This window comes from Dermacentor albipictus, chromosome 9, assembly GCF_038994185.2.
Source record: "Dermacentor albipictus isolate Rhodes 1998 colony chromosome 9, USDA_Dalb.pri_finalv2, whole genome shotgun sequence".
NCBI classification, from domain to species: domain Eukaryota; kingdom Metazoa; phylum Arthropoda; class Arachnida; order Ixodida; family Ixodidae; genus Dermacentor; species Dermacentor albipictus.
Window position 1 is genome coordinate 11,320,459 of NC_091829.1, and position 21,646 is coordinate 11,342,104.

At 42.3% G+C, this 21,646-nt stretch overlaps 1 protein-coding gene across 2 annotated transcripts; it reads left to right on the top strand.

Moving 5' to 3' along the window:
- The first annotated feature begins 1,724 nt into the window (after window positions 1-1,724).
- Window positions 1,725-15,810, top strand: LOC135911092 (putative defense protein). Of its 2 annotated transcripts, none has more exons than XM_065443186.1 (5): window positions 1,725-1,834; window positions 3,586-3,736; window positions 11,007-11,204; window positions 12,572-12,669; window positions 15,498-15,810. In XM_065443186.1, the coding sequence occupies exons 1-5, from the start codon at window positions 1,788-1,790 to the stop codon at window positions 15,664-15,666; spliced, it is 663 nt and encodes a 220-aa protein (XP_065299258.1). In that variant the 5' UTR covers window positions 1,725-1,787; the 3' UTR covers window positions 15,667-15,810. The 2 variants fall into 2 exon arrangements, with proteins under 2 accessions (XP_065299258.1, XP_065299259.1); XM_065443187.1 differs by having other exon boundaries at window positions 11,070-11,204.
- Window positions 15,811-21,646: the final 5,836 nt, after the last annotated feature.

Consider the following 21,646-nt stretch of genomic DNA (forward strand, 5'->3'; position numbering starts at 1 on the left):
GTGCTTTATGGGAAGTTTTTGCAAGCAGAACTACCGGTTTCACTAATTTTCGCAGCATGCACATCAAACATGATATCTGTTCATTTGAAACTGTTAGAAACACACAAGAATTGATGGGATCCACTTCAAGTATGCTACTGAAAAAACAGCACTTGCTAAGGACCACAGAATAATGGAAGTAAATGCGAGCAACCATATTGTCCGTCTTGCTGTGGCAATGAAGGAAAAGCTACAGGGGCAAAGCTTCTGCACATTTGTTACCGAGCCAAATATTCTAATAAGGTGAGTGAACTGAGCAAGTTGGTATTGATCCATGTTGAAAATTTAGTGCTAGTAAAGACGAAGACAAAGGAAGCACACATCGGGAGTGCTTACTGACAGCTGAAGGTTTATTTCAGAAAAAACAAATATATAGTGAGACTTGCGCATGTGTGTGGAGAAAAAAAAAAAAAAAACTATTGCAGCAATAACACAACTAGAAGAAGCATAAACATCAAAACAGGGCTCCGTCACACGCTCGACACGTGGACCAGATGGCGAGGGAAATCAGCGAGGCTTACAAGATAAATAAAAATTGGAATTTATGTGTCGCCCAACTCTCAATAGCGCTACATGAGAAAGAGTGTTTACATGAGAAAAGTCTTCCTAGATGTTAGAGTGGTATGACCACCACATTTTCGTGTCTTGGTTCAGTGTGTGATAGAGCCCTGTTTTGAGCCTCATGCTTCTTTCTTCTGGCTGTGTTATTGCTGTAGTAACTTTTTTCTCCACACACATGCACAAGTCTCACTATATATATATATATATATATATATATATATATATATATATATATATATATATATAATTTCTTTTTTTTTTTCTGAAATAAACCTTCAGTCGTCAGTAGGTGCTCATTGTGTGTTCTTCCTTTGTCTTTGTCTTTTCTAGTGTTATATTTTCAACACAAATATTCCAGCAGTGTTTGACAGCGTTCGTAATTTCTTGGAGCACATAGTTGAATCGGCGTTGTTGCCACGTAAGTAGGTTTTGCATTTCTCCAAATGCAGAAAAGAAAAGCAGAAAAATAAGATGCTGAAGTCTTTTTTTCTCCAACATAAGCTATTGTGGATGAGAATGTGAGACTTCTTTCAGGACAGTTCATTTGTGCACTCTGCCTCCATAGCTTTAATTTCATTGCCACATGAAGTTATCCACAAGTATTGCGCTCTATGTTTATTTAAAGGTTGGTGCTCATCTACGTTGCCCAACTTCGCGCTCTTGCGCAATGTACACGTCCATTGGTTCTGAGGATACTCCCTGTTCTGTATAAGAGCCAGTCTGCCTGGAAGAGAAAAAGAGAACCCACACATGGTAAAGGGGCAGATGGGGACAGCAGATCTTTTGATGGCAAGTCAGAGAAGAAGAGTCTACACCACAAAAAGTTCAGAAATTCCATTTTTCTACTTGCGCTTTCCCTAACTTATCTTCACTGGGCTGAAGCCACATGGACGTTTGTATTGCAACTGGTAACTTTACACATAATGACTACCACACTTAAATTTCAGGAAGTGTCCTTCACATCATTAGCTTATTACCTTTTCCCTAAAATTCTATAATTATCTTACAATACTTCTAATGTCTGCAATTTATTTATGTCGCGCGAGCAACTATGCCCACTTACATTATTCACTAAATGCATATGAACTTTAAAACCGCCTGCTTCTGGGCCAATACCCTGTAGTGGGTAAGTGCCATTGCTTAGGGACAAAAGCTGCAGCATTCCGTGAATTGTCTAAACAGAGTAAATGAGCTCATGCAGACCAAGACACACTGGAGCATACAGGGACAAAAGGTGAGGACAAGTTGCACCACATGGTTTACTGAGTCCTGAGCAGACTGTCCTAAGTCCTAAGCTGGTATACTTAGAAAGAGAGCCCGGCCCTGACTGAGCTGTGTAAAGTATGTGGAAATGTGTTGTGGCAACGGGACTTGGACCCTGGCTGAGTGGTATCCTCCTGTGATTCAGCTTGGAGGCAATGCCCATTAATTAGAGGTTGATGTGACACCTGATGGAGACGAGTACAGCTGCAGAGGTGGCCTGTAAGGTTTTTGGCTAAGGTTTACTTATACCAGCCAGCCATGGTGTGGTAGTACTCGGAGAGTCAAGTTGGTGGGGTCATTTAGGCTGGATTATTCACATTCTAGGCAAGGTGTTCATGTTTATTCTTTTCATGGTGTCACATACCCACGAGGTGCACTGGGCACACAACAAAGGAAATATGACCAGCGTGTTGCACATCTTTCTCAGTGGCGGCACAGTCAATGTTTGCGTCAAAGCTAACAAACGTTGCCTATGATATCCTGTAGTTTCCATACCAATATGCCAGAGTCCCACCACATCGCTTAGCCTGGAATGTAAAGCACAGAAAAAGAAAGAGACAGGTATACAGAACACCTATGCTTTGGTTTGCCAAAGATTGTTGCCAACAATTAACTATGTTTAAAAGCAAGATTACCCTTAATTTTGTGTAAATTTTGCTTATTAACTGTCCAAACATTCTCAAAGATGTATGAATCTCCTATAAAATGACAAATAATTTTTATTTCTCAGCCTGTGGTATTTTATAATCTTTCTGGCTTCGGTTCTACATACCTCAGGTGGTCTTTGTAAAGACAGTTGTGTTCACCTCAAGATTTTTTTTTATCTCCTCTTCTGCTTTTGTCTGGCCATTCTTGCTAGGACTTCCAAACTTGATACCTGTATTTTCAGCTGACTTACTGTCAGTTATATCGGCCCTGCGGAAAGTGAATTCATCAATCTCTGACGGTTGTTGTAGTAACGGATTCTTTATTTTTATGTCCAGCTCTCACTGCAAACAGTGGTTCGCATCTTTCATGTACATTTCCTTCTCTGGTACCTTCTCATTTATTCCTAATTAGATTGGCATGGGTACCTCGCCACAAAGGCTCAGTTATGTATGAGGTAGCAGATAGCTTGGCTATCACTAACGGCCCGTAGTGGTCCTGTTCTCGCAATACTTTCGTTGTCAGCTTTCATAACTGCTGCTATAGGTTTAGGAGGCGTCCAGTAATGCAAGACTCTTTGAACCCATCATTACCACATTTAACTGATTACGAACCCCACCTATCAGAGTATAAATTTCTGTTGTAATTGAAAAATTGAGGCCCTGTTTGAAGGACACTTTTCTTGCTAAATTCTTAAATCTTCATCTTGCGTTACTTTTGATTTATTTGAATTTCTTATTTGTGTATATCTTATTTTAGATTTGACAAATTATGTCCGATTCTTAGCCAGTTCCCCATAATGGGTATGATCCACTGATAAATGCAAACCAATCAACCAAGAATGCACAGGAGTGTTCTCTTTAATTTTACCTAATTCTTCCCTTCTCCTTATCCATTTTCCCAAACAGGCCTCCGGGCATCATTTCAATATGTTGTTCATTCTTTTCCATTCTGTTTCTTCTACTGCTGGATTCATAGTGGGTTGTACCAATTCATGTGAACCAGACAAATAGGACTCGTGTCTACTCGCTCTGTCAGTCCGCATATTTTTCTTTTTTTTGCTTTGCAACGCTTAAGCTTGACGCAGGGAGCTGTGCTGCTGGCAGTGCTCATCATGTGTGCACTGCAATCTGCACTGTCTTACTCAAATGGGGCGCCCCTGACCTCCTGCAAGGAGATGGTGCCCAGGCACAACAAAGGGCCCACCTTCACGCACCACAACTTTCAGGTACGAGTACTTTACAACCAGCTTCTCCTTGCACTGCCATACGAACGTCCTCATTAAGGCAACAGCTACAGTGTAATATGATGGAAATCTGCAGTTTTAATGTGATGCTTTCTTTGTTAATCCCTCCTAGGTTTGGTGTGGCTGCTTCTGCTGGGTTGGCCACACTATTGTACGTATTTTCCAAGGAACCCAATGTACTTGTGACATATGTCCTGCACTTTCTTAAATCCTTGCAAATAAAATTGTTCTGTTTGCTTATGTAACCACTCATTTGCAGCATCAGTTGCCTCTCGAACACTACCAATCATTGTCCTTGAAGTGTTTTTTAAGATTGTGAAACAAATTATAATCGAGAGTCAGGTGAGGCGAATAGGGTGGATAGGGCATCGCCCGAACGCCCAAGGAAGTCAGTTTTACCATTGTTTAACCTGCTGTGTGTGACAAGGCATTCTCATGCAACCATGTGACAGCTTCGGGAGTTTTCCTTGACGTTCCTTGGTGGTTTGCCTAACTTCGTCATTAAAGCACAGTAATCTGCTTTAATGGTTCAACTTCGTTGAAGGTAGTTCACCAGTAGAAATTCCTTCTTGTTGCAAAAAACTGCTGCCATTTGTTTCTGTACTGACATTTGCACACTGAACTTCTTTGGCCAGGGAAACTGCTGCGCCTCCGTTCTTCAGACAGTTCCTCTGCCTCGGGATCATAACAGTAGATGCATGTCTCATCACCTGTAACTAATTTGTCCAGTTTGACTCACGTTTTTAAAAATGTTCCAAAACAGTCACTGACATTTATGCACGTTTCCTTTTTTATTCAGTTGTCAGAAGTTTTGGGATTCACTTTGTTGCAAGCTTTCTCATTTCCAAGTCACCGTGGATAATGGCATGAACTCTTCCACCTGATATTTACAGACATGTAGCAATATTTTTGGCTGATGTTCAGCAGTCATCCATTATCATGTCTTGGATAGCTTTCACATTTGCGAGCGCAGTGACAGAAACAGGCCTCCCACTGGGTTTCTCACTTTTGATACTGAAGTGGCCACTTTTAAAAATGACAACACAATGTTTATGGTCGCATATGAATGCTTACTGTCATGCAAAGATTGTGACATGTTATCATGGACCTGCTTTGTATGTTTCCCTTGTGAAAGCAAGAACTTGATTATGGTTGTATGCTCTTCCATACTGAACTTTTTTGAAAGTGCTGCTGTTTTTGCTTTGGTCTTTAAATAGAATGATAAGCTGAGAACTTTGATAACTAATTTTTGCACCACTGAATATAGACAAATTAGCCAATACTCCCTGAAATTTACAGATACCTTGCTTACTTTTCTTTCTGGGTAAGACTCAATATTTATCAGCACCTCTTCGTATGTGAACATATCAACACATAGGCTATCAAGTAATACAACCCATCCCACTCTCGTGAAGAAGTGCTGGCATCTTGTTTTTGACATTTCTTTTTTTTTATTGCAATAGCAATTACATGGACACCTCAGGTGTATTTTTACTGTCGGTGTCGCCGTCGTGATGAGGTTTCATATAAAGCCTAAGGGCGATCAAATCATCGCCGCATGCCACATTCTGTATGTGCGAGTGAAAGTGTATGAGGGTGAGCCAGTGATTGTGGCTCAATCCCATGCACACAGCAGAGGAAAGCGGGAAGGAAGCGTGCCGTATTCCATCGGGCACAAGACTCTGGGGGGAGGGTAGGGAGGGGGAGCGTGTTTTACTCAGGACGGTGCAGGCGCCCACCCGCGCCACTGTATCTTAAAACCCATTTGCGACGTAGGCATATCTACCTGTGGGGGTGGGGGGAGGGGGGGTGCGGCAAAGTGGTCATTTGTCCCCTGCCCACCCACTTTTGAAATCCGGGAACACGGTGCCTGGAGTCTCGACCAAGATCACTCAAGTCTACATAATGCCACTTGAAATCCTCATAAAGGGGATCTGGCCTTTCCACCAGCTGCATGCGGAGTCTTAGCCACATTGATTCTTCAGCACACTCTTCACCGTTATTTATATAGCACACAAGGTCCATCTCAGGAGGATATATCCGGACGTCTACTCAGATGATAACTGCAAGCTATGCAGCAGGGCTCACGCAACTCTTAGACACATTCTCTGGGAATGTGACGTTATATGCGAAGAAAATGCAGTTTCCCCAGATGAAGCTGCGGCGCGATGGACGGCCGCGTTGCGCAGCTCAAACCTCGGAAATCAACTATGGGCCATCCAGCAAGCCCGTGAGGCGGCGAGGAGACAGGATCTCCGGACCTCCTCGGGGGCGGCCTAGGCCCAGGCCACGAATTTGCCGGATTGTTAATAAAGTTGTTACCACCACCACCACCACAAGGTGACTTCGTTCTAGCTGGTAAATTTCACCACCTCTGCAACTCTTTCAACTCTTGATCTAGACATTGATCCAGGCTACTTGGTCTGTCAATAGTGCAGTTGAACCTCAATAGTGCAATCGAGGTTCCCAGTACTTTCAAGACTGCTTTTGTTTATCTGGCCTTGAATGCTGTTCTCGCAGTGAAACTGGGGCAGCACGAAGCGTTTGCTTCTCGCTGCCAGTGCTCTTCATCATGCCAGCTTTGTGACAGCAAGCGCTCATGGTTATTGAGTGAGGTGTGTTTATATTTACCTGTGTGTGCATGACACCGTGCTTGTCATAGGCGTATCTACTAGTTTGGGGGGAAGCATGCCCTTCTCCCCCACAGTCATAAGGGAAAGGGAAAAGTAGGCAATTTGCCCCCTCCCCCCATGCACACATACACTCCTGAAAGCGGGCACTGACGGCTACACACTGATAAATACAACAAAACTGAAGAAAATGAGTTACAGATCTGAACAACGAGACGTGACTGAGACAGACAAAGCGCTCAGTCACGTCACGTTGTTCAGCGCTGTTACTCATTTTCTTCAGACATGTACCAATCAGCCCAAGTTAGCACGTTATTTAAATACAACAAACAACTGATGCCAAATTTTCTCTCAGAATTGCACCCGCATAGGTACAACATCTTCATTACGTATCCTTGCTTGGGCAGCTAGGATTGTTTTGGGGGCATTGCCACCACTTGCGGTAGTAGATGACACTTGGCTGGCCACACTAAGCAGTTAGGGTTACCGTACTTAGTGGTGTGAGACGCCTGCAGTACCTGCCTTGCAAGCCTGAATTGCTGAGAAAGCTGTTGTTCAGTAGTCCAAAAAAAGTTCATTCCATTGTCCCTTCCATCAACTTGTGTTTGTTGGGGCCATCTGACCTAACCATCTTTGAAAACACAATCAAATTTGATTTTTATAATTTACTGGTATTCAATTAGTGTTGCTATTTTAATGATTTTGTTGCTAGACTTCGGGATTTTTTTGTCTGTTTACAGCAAAGTTTTTTATTTAGCAATCAGCTACTTATTTTAGTGCCTTAAATGAATGATTGGCAATATTTTAATGACCTATAAGTTAGGAAGGTTGCTTGAAAAATGGCTTTCCAGAACGCAGTTTAATGTTCAAAAGGTACATGTAAGTGGCTGAAACTCGCTGCACGACGCATAGGCTCGGTGGCCATGGTGGTACATTGGTAGCCTTCACATCAATATGATTGTGCTTCAGAGCACAGTGGTCGTCATAGCCATCATAGTACTCATAAAATTGACTTTTCTTTACTATTTACAAAACCTATTTGAATGTGTTTAAACACTGCGGGTTCAGGGGTATCACCAAATCCTTTTCATTGGTAAACGTGTGCAAGCACGTCAGAGAGCTAATTTACCGAAACCAAATGGAACAAATTTTGTGTTCAGATTTAGAACACAGCAGTTGAATAAGACTTATCGATTGCATAAAAAAGACATAGATATCTGAACGGCTGAGCTCGTTCATGCGCGGCTGAACAAATAGCTTCTGTAATCTCACAGCTTTCAGACCAATCAGTACTTAATGGCGGCTTTCAGATAGATCGAGGGTTAAAATGTGGTATTTAACCTGTACAAAGCCCGAGTAATTGTCATTGCTGTGTTAACAACACTCGGTTAAGCACGTCCAGCAACCATGAATGTAGAGAAGCACAAAAAATTTCGGGATAATATGCAGATAAGTGCATTTTCATCCTAGAAAAATTACCTTGCTTGTGTTCTTTTGAATCGTGCTGTATTTGTAACCTTCCAATTTAAAGAATGAAAAATTTAAGTTGTCATAATCCATTGTGTAAATATTAGAGGTAAGCAATTGAATATCGACCTTTTCAAATATGAATCGGCTATGAATATGGTAAGTATCGAATGTAGAATAGAATGTCAAATAGACAAAAGCAGATGCATATATTTACAACAGGAATATTTATTTTGGTATAGTTAGGAACACGCTTATACTGAATAGACAGTGGATAATTGGATCATTTTGAGCACTAAATCACTATAACTGTCATGAAAAGAACTGCACGAATAGCCACTTGACACCTTTAGAGCCTGGTGGCAAACAAGCTTTCCAAGAATGACAGGCTGCCGTATGACCAACTTTCCAAAAACACAAAATAAATAGTTCTTGAAGAAATATCAAAATTACTGGAAAATAAAAAAGCAAACGAAGTAATTGTGTGCCCTAGACAAAATAAAATGCCTGTTACCAAGAAAACATTACTGGTTGTAACATATAAGATAGAAATGCTGCATTACTAGACTGCAAGAAAGACTAATGGGCAGGCCAGAAACAAAAATAGCCGGTTGTCATGTATTGAATGCAAGAAAGGAAACCAAGGGGCCGGATGTTCCAAGAACGCTCGTACATATTTGTTTGCTAGAACCATATGAAACCAACAGGTATTGAAGAAAAGGAAAGCGTAGGGGAAATTATTTGTAGTTTTTAATTGAAGTGTAAAAATGAGAAACTAAAGGGGAATAGAGGAAAGAACAACTTGCTGATGGTGAAAGCCGAAGCCACAACCTTCACATTATGCACGCGTGGCATTACCAGTTGTGTTACGGCGACGACGTCCACGCATTCTTGTGCATTTATGTTTGTGCACAAAATCTAACCCAAGGAGTGTTAACCAGCGCTGCACTTCTACAGCAAAACTAAAAACAAAGCTTCCATTAGCAATCTTGTTTCTGCATCGCATCGAAAACTTTAACACTGTTTTACTTCTGATAATTATAATTTACGATGCTGTGTTCAGCAGGTGGAGAAGAGTAACCCAACTTTAACAGTCAATTATTCCAAAATATTTGATCAGTTTTTATATTCAAAAATACCGAACAGTTCATTTTTGGGTACAAATAAGATATTACACACAGGTTATTAGCATTCGAAATGTCGAATATTCTCCCACCCTATAGCCCTACATTAGTAAAGCCCTCTACATTAGTACCCTACACTACCCTAAATTAGTAAAGCCCTCTATACCCTGCTAGTAAATTCACTGTTTTACTTCAGCTTCACGAACATTAGACCAACGTGATAGACCTAGGTAATAAGTTACTTCATGTTAACTTATATCAGGGCGTTTTGGAATACGTATGTTCTTAAATTCTACTTCACAGTTATAGCTACAATTTTAGTGACTTTATTGTCTTACTCGATTGACACGCTTCAGAAAATATTGGCAACAGTACACTATAATAGTTCATAATGTGCAATGGAAAACCAGATCTGTAGATGACAAAGGTAACTTTCACTGGCACATTTTTCAGCCTTTTTTAGCGCAATAGAAATCGCGTAATCTGCAAGGGAGTCGACCTTTACAGCTCGTGCCATCTGGGCCTGCTCTCAGTATGCTTTGCCCAGTCGTGAGCGTGAACTTCTTATAACCTCCAGTGAATACTTTAATATAAACCAACACAAAACTAACACAATAAATAAAAGAATGTGTCATTCTTTATTGGTCTGCAGCCGTTAAAGCACCGTCTACCTAACTCCCCTGCCACCAGCGCTGCTCGCCGGCTCGCCCCACGCCCCTTGGCAGGAGCCCTCCTTGTTAGTCAGGCTTTGTAGTAAAACATTCGAAAAACGAACATGTACTGCAGAATTCAGAGGGGAAGCTATGTACAGGTTTACATTAGCACAGCTTCCGTTGGCATGTCGTCCATGCCGACAGGAATGTGGCGGCAGAGCAATCCCAGGTGGCACTTACTGCAAAGATCACTTTCCAATCAAGCTTCTCTCTCTCTCTCTTTCTTTTGATATATATATATATATATATATATATATATATATATATATATATATATATATATATATATATATATATATATATATATATATATATATATATATATATATATATATATATATATATATATATATTATAGACACACACACACATTCACGCACAAGCACATGCACTCACAAGGACACACACACACCAGATGACTGTTTCTCTGGATGATCCAGTTCTTTTAAAACCACGCAAAAGGAACGAATGACTGTACAAAACATTTCCCTTTCTGATGTTTTGGCTGGGGTCCGGCTTTCGTCACTGAAGTCTCTCTGTTTATATATATATATATAAGAGATATGGCTTGCCCCCACTCAAAAAAAGGTATGCCACTGATCTGCAATGGGTACAGAGTCCACCTTGCGCTGTGTTTACACAGTTTAGTTCGTGTTGATGTGAGAGGCAGCACGAAGGTCACTTGCTGCTGCTGTCGCACTTCCTCACTCCAATGTTTCGACAGCGAGTTTTCACAGTCATCGAGTGAGATGTGTTTATGTTTGTTTGTGCGCGTGACGTGCACCATGCTCGTTTATTTATTTAGTATGCCTATGTTTACAAGCTTATATGGCCGAGAAAACTACCATCCTTACTTCATATAGCTGTACACTAATTTGCCATCGCAATCGATGCTTCGCCTTTTGAGCGAAATTGCGACTTTTTCCTTTTTTGTTATTTGCTTCGGCTCACTGGGTTGTCTGTTATGCTGCTAATCATTGCGTGGTCAGATGTAGCAGAATAACAGACGACCAAGTGAGCCAGCACGAGTACCAAAACGTTGTGATGTCCTCCTCCCACATGGCCACCTTCTGCGTCATGATGTTACGACACATGTAAATCCTAGTAAATGAAATCGAAACTGGTTCGTAGAAAAGCTATTATAGTAAATTTCATAGAGCACTATGAGACTTGCTGATCTATTTTATAAGGTTTCGAGGTTCAGGACATCATTTAAAGCAGAAGTAAAAAAATTTCATGTCTACATGGTGTGTGATAGCGTTAACTGTGCACATGACTGTATATCTCTGGAAACAATGATTAATTCTTTGCATGGCAGCTGGTGGTGGACACTGGTATCTTGGAAGGCCGGGTTACAATTAGACTTCTTACGCTCAATCAGAGTGTCAAGTTCCGGGGCTTCTTCATTCGTGCCATGTCGCTCAAGGGCAACAACTGGGTCTTCTTCCCCGGGATCTTTGAGAAGGATGCGAAGTTCCAGGACTCCTTGTACGTCAACTGCGATGGCCACGAAAAGGTGCCCTTTTCACGAATATCAGCACAACTTTTCGAGCACTTCCATTCGGCATAGGGATGGAGACCATGAGCATGATTTGAAATGTGAACTGAGAAAAAGAAAGGGAACGCAATTGCACCTTATTACTAGGAGTGCAATGTGCAATTTATGTACTCCTGGTTCATAAACATGTATTCTCCAAGCTATACGTCACGGAGTCCGAAAAGCGCCAATGTTACAAATGTGCGTGAACCTGAAAACAAAAAGACTCGTTCGTATGTTCATTACACATGTAAACATGGTCATATTTCAGTTTGATGCTGCAGTTTTTGATTTTTGCAAGATCCAGGCCCTAATGCTGCTTACTTTATAAGCAAAGCTCGAGAGCATAGCCGCTGATAAGCAAAGTCTCTCAGACAACTATTCAGATTTTGAGTAGTTGAATAGTCAAAGTGCTTTGTTGTCCTGTGCTCCCTTTCTTTGTCCGTGTATTCTAGTGCAAAAGTAATTTTGCAATGCATAACCAACTTGCCTAAACTGCCACTTTGCCTCATGGTTTAGCCGTCTTGCTTATGGTGGCAGGTAACACTTTTCCATTGAAGTGCCATGTGACGATTTTCTTCACTTCATAATTTTTGTAGGTGGAGGCGCGGCGTGTATTCAACATCACGAATGCTCCTTTATGAATGCACATGAGACTTTGGGCATTGTTCTTTAGCCTCGCTGAGGAACTGCTTAGGCTTTGTTTACTTGTCTTACATTCTCTCTTAGGGATTCACAATGGCTGATGTTTGCATCATTGGAGACTCTTGCCAGTTTCAGTTCTCTGGCCACTCTAGTCAGTCCGTAATCGATTTCCCTTGATCTCTCATAGATGGCAGTTGTGGTGTGTGTGTCTGCCACTCAAGTTTTTGGAAATTAGAGGAAACTAAAATTAATTTACTTGAGCTCATTCGACGTTCCTATAAAGACAGGAGTTTCCTCTCCTTGTTGCTGTTGGACGGGCTGGTCACACTGGGCCAGGACTGGGCCAGTCACTGGGCCGGTCATGCTACCACCTTTCCAAAACATTGACAGTCAAATGACTGGTCTGCCACGTCAGAGATTAAATTATGGGACAGGAAGGATAAATTTGATGCCTATAGATTTGGTTTCACTTGTAGTGGCGTACATTTACATTTTCTATTACATGCATTGTCTATAGATTGCTTGCCACAAGTGTTGCATTTGTGAAATGTGCTTTGTGAAATTTGTGAAATTCCCTGTTATGTCATTCGATGAGTAGATTTGCTTTTCACCAGCGAGAGTGGGACAGCCTCAACTGATGCCAAAGAAGAAAACGCCTGCCTCATCTGCCGCCTACGTCTCTCTCTCTCTCTTTGGTGTAGAGTGCCGTGAGCCATGGAGACAGCAAAGACAAGGTGGAGGTTGTGGTCCACTGGAGACCGGAACCTAGGCCAAAGGATCTTGTCCAGGCCATTTTTAGGTAAGGCAGTGTGGATTCCTTGGAGCGAGGACCCTGACCAATAACATAAACTCAGTCATGAAAACAGAATCAATGCACTGATGTCGCATGCAGGAATTCTATCCTTCCCTGCCAATTTTTGGACAATACTTGAACCAAAAGGGAAAAGGAGGCTCTCACAAAATTGCAGTGAAATATCAGAATTACTGGCTAATGAAGATTTTATTTTTAGTTTGGCTCACATAACAGTGGATTATTGTGCACCACTGGCTGGGAGCTGGTAGCCCAGATTATGAGTGCATGGCATCCACGAGGCAGGTAAAGAACTGCACTCTAACTAATATTTGAACTTTTTTGGGCTTATCTTGGCCTTAACAACTATTCATCCTATATTTTGCATGATTTTCATTTCTTTAACGCTGCACTTATGGTGCTACCAGGTAACGAAAAGCGTGCACATGCCAATGTTATGTAGTGCACATTACAGGAAAGTAGTGAGCACAGAATGTTAAATAAAGGAAGTGCACACAAGATTGATGGCAGTTACCGGTAGGGAAAAGTTAAGCACTAGGGGGTGTAAAATTATGTATAATGTAGTGTTCTTGGTTGTGATCAGTGGCTGAACATGATGCTGGTGATTAGGCAATAGATAATAGTGCTGGATATCTTAGTTCTTATTTTGTTTTGTTATTGACTTTTCTCGTTCTTGGATGTGTCTGTGCCTTACATACCATGCTGCACATGCAAAGTTAAACTTTATTCGTTTTACAGCGTAAGCTGTTATGGGCTCATTCCAATAGCCATTTTGGTTGGCGATGTTGTCTGCCACCGTCACTGGTATCCATCGCAGCTATCTCCAGGCTCCTACCCACTATGGGGGATTGGCCAAGAAATGTTTGAATTGTCTTGAAAAAAAAAAAGAAGATTAAGGAGATGTATAAAAATGCTAGCATGAAAAACCTGTATGGCATACATGATTACATCAAGCAGGCTAAGTGACTGACTGTTTGTCACCGTCCCTTTTCAAAAGGGTACCAATAAATCATCATCAACAGCACCGTATCATGCCATGGTTCAAGAGATGTGACATGTGCGCGGTGTAGTCACGATACATGTATTTACTCTTCGGCACACTTCATGGCACCTCCTTGCAAGGTACAAACTGCTGCTGCAGAAATGAGTCCTAGAGCGCGCTCGGCTACAACCAGGCAACGTCAGGCTCAGCAGGTCACTGTGCAGAGAGCAGCACAAGCCATAGCTTGCCATGGACGCTGGGCAGACGGTTCAGATAGCTCTCGTGAAAACAACACTGAAATACTTTGCGTGAAGACCCTATAGTGAGTGCTGCGCAAAATGGAGCTCCTCTGGAGCTGTTCCTCTACTGTAGGCTCTGACTGCGCTGGCTGTGTTGCGCAGGCATGTGACATTTTTTAAAATAACAGAAAAATGTGCGAGCTTCAGGAATACTACTTATCTGTTTTATTCCTGCTGAACCTGTGTGCAGGTGGTTGCACTGTTACACATGATTAACGAATTTTCGAATTAACACTTGCACAAAATAATTTTGTGTGCATGTGCATATGTGCCAACTCTCCTGAATTGTCTGGGAGCCTCCCGAATTTCGGTCACATCTCCTGATTGTATGGACGCGACCTTAAATCTCCCAAAAAGTGGCTGCCACTGCACAGCGTGTTTTTTTTTAACGCCCAATCGCTATAATGCTATTACGCCCTGCAATATAACCATGTGGGGAAGCAGCATGGGAGCAGTAGAGTCATCTGCATGCACCTTGAATCGAGGTAACAGCTGCTGGCACCACCATGAACGCAAGCAATGGACGGGCACTGCCATATTGTATTTTCCGCATTGGCTCGTTTCAGGCTGGCTCAAGCATTTTTAGCAATCCAGTCGTTATATGATCGTGGGTGTGCTAGGCTTCACTTGGCTTTGCTAGGTCATTTGTCAGGTCGCTGTATATGGCCCCAAGGGAAGCATATACAGCAACTCTAACATGGTCGAGATCATGATGAAAGCATGTTGCCAGGACGAAAATTGGCAGGGGACTGTGATGTCTGGAAAGAGCTGATGGAATGTCAGGCCATTTGTTGTTCCTGGTTCGATAGAAAAGCTTTTAAACCACGACCACCTTGAGTAAGGTCCAAGAATAGTTTTTCGCAAGATTATTGGAACAACAGACAAAAAGACAGGTGCCAGAAAAGCCACAGTTTTGTTCGGTTGTTTGGTTTTTGAGCGTTTGAAAAGTTTCATGATTTGAGTTTATTCCACGGCTTATCTCAGCCACCTTTATGATCTCTCGTGTCGTCTGATTTCTATGTTTCAGGCGACACGAGCGATCATCGAGGTGGCTGAGATAAGCCGCCGAGAGGTTGATTGTGCCAACATGGCCTCGTTGGGGTTGTCCTAAAAAGAACTTTGTTATCTATGGTGAAGCACTAGATCAGTGGTGGTATGAGGCTGCATTGTGTGTAGACATGCCTGTTGGAGCCTGCCATGCGGTACGGCATCCTTGTTTCTTTTTCACCCCTCCTTGTGCCTTTCATATATCGGCCAGGTATATAATACATCCTATTTTGCAAATGAAATTCTGTTGAAAGTTTGCACTTGTGTTCGTCAAATCCCTTGTCCTTTGTCTTTCAGTTTGTGTGCAACAGCTGTTTATTATGGATTGCTACGAACTCGCCCAAACCCTTTTTATGTAGTCAAAATTATTCTAGAGTACCTCGCTACAGTGTGCCTCATAATCATATCATGACTTTGGCACCTAAAATGGCATAATTTATTAAATGTTAATTTAATTAAGCCTTGTATTTTCTGACACTGGCATGCAGGGCAACGGTGGTGCAGACTTACGACATCTTTTTCGTGAAGTTGGAGAGCAGAACCCTCCTGTTTGGCGCTGCCGACCCTGCCATGTTTAGGCAAACGGCGCTCGTGGATCTCCACAGCTACTGTATCACATCTGCAGCTGTTTGGCTTTTCTATGCCTGGGCGGTGTGAAAAGCATCATGCTCTAATGACCAGCTAACAGCCAAAGCACACCATTGATGACAGCCTTGTCGCATGGACTTATAGTTCTGTGCAAATTAGCAACACTTATGTGAGCAATAATTAAACTTCTTTTACATTCACACACAACGATCATCCTGAGAACAGAGTTTTAGAGTAGGCTAAAAGCATAGTTTGTGCACACCAGAATTTGTGAGATTTAGTATATAGGAATTTGCAGTCATGCTTTGCGTCAGTCCAAATAAGTAATTGTATTCACACGTTATGCTTGCAGTGCCACTGCGGCCTACAAGCTAACCTAAATGACAAAATAAAAAATGAAAACCAGTAAACTAAAAGCTCTGCTTATAAGCCGTTTGTAGTGTTCGGTGTTGGACGTGCATTCTTCCGCTCAACTAGCAACAGTGAAACATTGTCATCTAAGGCTGTGTGGGAATACATGTCCTGCCCATTATTTCTGCATGTGCCACATGACGGCCAGTTAGTCCATCGTGTCATTCCATTCAATGGATAATTACAGCTGTCAAGAGGGTGTTGTGGCAATGCCCAGGGAGCTCCAGAGGGCATTGTGATGATGTATGGAATGACCCAAATGAGTTTCTCATGTTGCCTTTCTGCTGCGCTTCTGCCGTTTATACACACGCAGTGAACCACCTCCCCCGATGCAGTGTGCCACACAGCAGCAGCAGTAGTGTAAAAGTCGAAGAGGTGAAGAAAGCCTTGCTTTAAAAACAAGGAGCTATACATAGCTTCCATGGATGTCACACTACGTCACCACTGGCACTTCCCTTAAACGCAGCTACCATACCTGGGCACCTTCACTTGACTCGGCCACCCTGTGTTGTAGCTAGCATGCATATTTTGCTGCACTTTATTTGCCACAACAGCCGTGCTGTTTGTGTGTGATGTTTGGATTTCGAAGCAGAAGCGAGACTTCTGTGAAACTGACCTACAGAGAGCCAGACATCAGCATGTTTAGTTTGCCTAAAATCATATAACATGCCAATGTGAGCGGACGCAGGTACTCTCTCAAAACCACTGGCGCATTTGTCTGGCTCGCATCAACAGGAAAGGTTTGAAGACGTTCAACGATGTCTACGTCTGTGGTCAGCACTTTATAGTAAGTAAGAGTCTTGAATCACACTACTTAAACTGCCTTCTTGTTCATTTTTCGTGGACGTTGACAATCGGCCATAGTGGTTTGGTGCTCCTAGCAGCACGCGATGGGTTCGTTCTGAAGTTTGTGAACAGCTTTACTTTTCTTTTTGTTGTTTTCGGCAAAATGGTTTGAGACAAAGGTAGAAATAGATACCGCATAATGCGCGAAGAATTCTCAGAATGCTAATCAAACATGCACACACGCACACACTTTAAGGAGCCCCAGATGGTCACTCACGTGCGCCTTCATCTTATCATGGTTTTGGCATGTACAACTCCAGATTATTTTTTCCTCACATATGTATGTGCGACGTACTTAATTAAGCATTGCATACAAGATTGGGCTGCACATACAGCTGGGTCCAATCTTAGGTGCTATATATATATATATATATATATATATATATATATATATATATATATATATATATATATATATATATATATATATATATATATATATATATATATATATATAATGTCCACTGCAGGAGAAAGGCCTCTCCTTGCAATCTCCAGTTACCAATTCCAACTATTCCAACCGATTCCAACTAGCACCTGCAAAGTTCCTTATTTCGTTGCACCACCTAGTCTTCTGCCATCCTCTACTGCTCTTCCCTTTTCTTGGTACCCATTCTGTCACCCTAATGGTCTAACGGTTATCTAATCTGCGCATTACATCACCTGCCCAGCACCATTTCTTTCTCTTAATGTCAATTATAATATTGTCTTACTTGTTTGCTCTTTAATCCAAACCGCTCTCTTTATGTCTCTTAAAGTCATGCCTAGCATTCTTTGTTCCATTGCTCTTTGCGTGGTCCTTAACTTGTTCTCAAGCTTCTTTGTCAGTCACCAAGTCTCTGCCCCGTATGTCCGCACCGGTAAAATGCACTGATTGTATGCCTTCCTTTTCAATGATAACAGTAAGCTTCCAGTCAGGAGCTGGCAATGTCTGCTGTTTGCGATGCAGCCCATTTTTATTCTTCTATGAATTTCCTTCTCATGATCAGGCTTGCCTGTGATTAATTGACCTAGGTAAACATGCTCCTTCACAGACTCTAGAGGCTGACTGGCGATCCTGAACGCTTGTTCCCTTGCCCATTTATTCATCATTATCTTTGTCTTCTGCATATTAATCTTCAACCCCACTCTTACGCTCTCTCTGTTAAGGTCCTCAATTATTTATTGTAACTCGTCTGCAGTGTTGCTGAATAGAACAATGTCATCGGTAAACCGAAGGTTGCTGAGGTATTTGCCGTCGATCCTTACTCCTAAGCCTTCCCAGTCTGCAGTGTTGCTGAATAGAACAATGTCATCGGTAAACCGAAGGTTGCTGAGGTATTTGCCGTCCATCCATACTCCTAAGCCTTCCCAGTTTAATAGCTTGAATACTTATTCCAAGCACGCAGTGAATAGCATTGGAGAGATTGTGTCTCCTTGTCTGACCCCTTTCTTTATAGGTATCTTCCTACTTTTCTTGTGTAGAATTAAGGTAGCTGAAGAACCTCTGTAGATATTTTCTAACGTATTTACGTAAGCGGTCTGTACTCCTTGATTCTGCAATGCCTCTATGACTGCTGGTATCTCTACTGAATCAAATGCTTTTTCGTAATCTACGAAAACCATATAGAGAGGCTGATTGTACTCTGCGGATTTCTCGATTACCTTATTGATGACATAGATTTGATCCATTGTTGAGTATCCCTTCCTGAAACCTGCCTGTTCCCTTGGTTGACAAAAGTCCAGTGTTGCCGCTATTCTATTGGAGATTATCTTGGTGAATGTTTTATATAATGCTGGGAGTAAGGTAATGGGCCTACTATAAGTTTTCAATTATTTAACATCTCCCTTTTTGTGGATTAGTATAATGTTTTCATTCTTCCAGTTTTCTGGGACCCTTGCAGTCGATAGACACTTCATATAGAGAGCTGCCAGTTTTCCAAGCATTATGTCTCCTCCATCTTTGATTAAACTGGCTCTTAATCTATTTTCTCCTGTCGCTTTTCCCCGTTTCATATCTTGCAAGACCCTTCTGATCTCATCGCTAGTTATAGGAGGAGTGTTCTCCTGAGTCCTCAATGGAGAACTCAACTTCAAATGGAGTTCTCCTGAGTCCTCTGGGTACTGTACAGGTCAGTACAGAATTCTTCCGCTGCTTTTACTATACCTTCGAGATTGCTGATGATATTACCCTGCTTATCTTTCAGTCCATACATCATGGTTTGTCCTATGCCAAGTTTCCTTCTCACTAATTTCAGTCTGCATCGATTTTCTTACGGCTTCTTCAGTCTTTCTACTGTTATAATTTCTAGTATCACCTATTTTCGCTTTGTTGATCAGTTTTGACAGTTCCAAGAATTCTATCTTATCTCTTGAGTTGGACACATTCATTCTTTGTCGTTTCTTTATTAGGTCCTTGCCTACTGGTTGCCTTGGTGCCTTGCCTCCCACTTCAATTGCTGCCACTGAAGGCAGCCTCATTACGATTTCATTCATTACCTCTATGTCATCATTATCTCTCTGTTCTAAGGCTGCATATTTGTTTGCAAGTACCAGCCTAAGTTTCCCTGCTTTTACCCTTACTGCCTCTAAGTTGACCTGTTTCTTCTTGACCAATTTGACTCTTTCTCTGTTCAAATTGAGGTGAATCCTAGCCCTCACTAACCTATGATCACTGCACTTTACCCTACTTATCGCTTCTACATCCTGCACTATGCTGGTATTGGCAGAAAGTAAAAAATCTATTTAATTTCTTGTTTCACCATAGGGGCTTTTCCAGGTCCACTTTCTGTTGCTACGCTTCCTGAAAAAGGTGTTCATTATTCTCAACTTATTCCTTTCTGCGAATTCTACCAGCATCTCTCCTCTAGCGCTTCTAGAATCGACGCCGTAGTTGCCAATTGCTTGTTCACCTACCTACTTTTTCCCCACTTTTGCATTGAAGTCGCCCATTACTACAGTATACTGAGTTCTCACTTTTCTCATCGCTAATTCAACATTTTCATAAAACTGATCTACTTCCTCATCGTCGTGACTGGATGTGGGACTGTAGGCTTGTACTACCTTTAATCTATACCTCTTATTAAGTTTGATTACGACTAGTGCGACCCTCTCATTAATGCTGTAGAATTCGTCAATGTTTCCTGCTATGTCCTTATGGATTAGGAATCCTACCCCATGTTGCTTCTTATCTGGGAGACCTCTATAGCTGAGGACATGGTTGTTATTCAGCAATGTATAAGCCTCACCAGTTCTTCTAATCTCACTAAGGCCGATAATATCCCAAACAATGTCTGATAGTTCCTCAAAGAGTCCCCCTAAGCTAGCCTCACTCAACAGAGTTCGGCTGTTAAAGGTTGACAGGGTCAGTTTCCATTGGCAACCTGTTCGGACCCAGAGATTTTTAGCACCCTCTGCTGCGTTACTGGTCTGACCGCCGCCTTGGTCAGGTGCTGGGGACTGAGGGCCATGGGTTAATCGTAGGAATCATCAGGGAGGTAGCGGTCGAATACTGCACCACGGAGGCCAATTCCTGTTCTGGTGAGGCAGTGTCCTTGTTGAAGCTTAGTGGGCCTTCCTAATGTGGTTGTACCTGGATTAGTGTAGCCCACTTGCTCTCGGCATCTTTTGCCAGTGTCAGGCATCACTCCTAGCCTGCAGATGTAGTGCACTTGAGGATGTCAAATTCAGACACAACATTGTCAGATTAAAAAATAAAGCGAGGTGGGGGGGAGGATTCGAACTTCCGACTATCGCAACCGAGCATTCGACGTAGCTCAATCAGATAATCCCGCAGGCGGCGAGGCTACCTTATCGCTGAAAAGCACAGCCCAGAGGGCCCTACATGCCTAAGAGATCCGCTGATTTGTCTACCCTCTGCAGGATTTGCTGATCGTCATAGATTGTACAATATAGTGTCAATTCTCAGTGGTCCTAACATTTTGTTTCCCGAATGATCTTAGCCTATCGGCTAAGATCCTTACCTTTCGTATTTTTAATGAACTTGAGATTAAAAATCTGTTCTTATCAGCTTAATATCTGGTACGGCCCTCTTATATATATATATATATATATATCTTTGACTTCTGTTTCAATGAAATTGAATCAAACTAGGCTATACCGAATGCCTCTGAAAGTTCTCAGACCTGCTAGCTCTGCCAAGATGGATTGGATGCAGGGCATGAAAGATCAGATATTGGCCAAGGTGTATGCAAGTATGTTGTGTGCGCTTCACTGTGTAATCGAACCCTATATAAAAAACCCTGAATAAGCAATTTATCCTATGGGCACCCTGCAATGCAGTTTGCCTGTACATGTCGCGCCACCTGGCAGCGGCGGTGAGCATCCGCGGGTAGGCCGTCATCGTCATTTCACCAGTGGCCGCGGTGCGCTCAGGCGCGCCTGCAAGCCTGCTTTTCCAATTTTCCAATAGATTCCCCGCGGCCTCTTGGCAGCTCCTTTGTGAGAAGTGTGAACAAAAAGAACAAGCGCAGATACTGCTGCGTTAAGAACTGTCACAACCGCGAAGGGGATGTCGGCATCAAATTGTGCCGCTTCCCTTCGAAACCGGGGGAAGCAACCCGGCGGCTGAAGTGGATCGTCGCGGTTCGTATCGGTCTTGCGAATTTCTGCTGAACGAACTAAGACGTAAGTGCAAAAACAAGAAAAAGAAATGAAAAAGAGCCAGGAGCGGCATCTGTAAAACGACATAATAAAGCGTCAACTGCATGAAAATGCGTGAACTGATTCCTGCTGTTGTAAATCAGTTCTGATAGTTGTTTAGCTCTTCTTGCTCCAAAACAAACTCGCAGTG

Excerpts from the sequence above, each read along its gene's own strand:
- LOC135911092 (XM_065443186.1), top strand. The coding sequence starts at position 1,788 with ATGAGCTCATGCAGACCAAGACACACTGGAGCATACAGGGACAAAAG. Across the intron at positions 1,835-3,585 it reads GGAGCATACAGGGACAAAAG|CTTGACGCAGGGAGCTGTGC; the intron begins GTGAGGACAAGT and ends GCAACGCTTAAG. Across the intron at positions 12,670-15,497 it reads CTTGTCCAGGCCATTTTTAG|GGCAACGGTGGTGCAGACTT; the intron begins GTAAGGCAGTGT and ends ACTGGCATGCAG.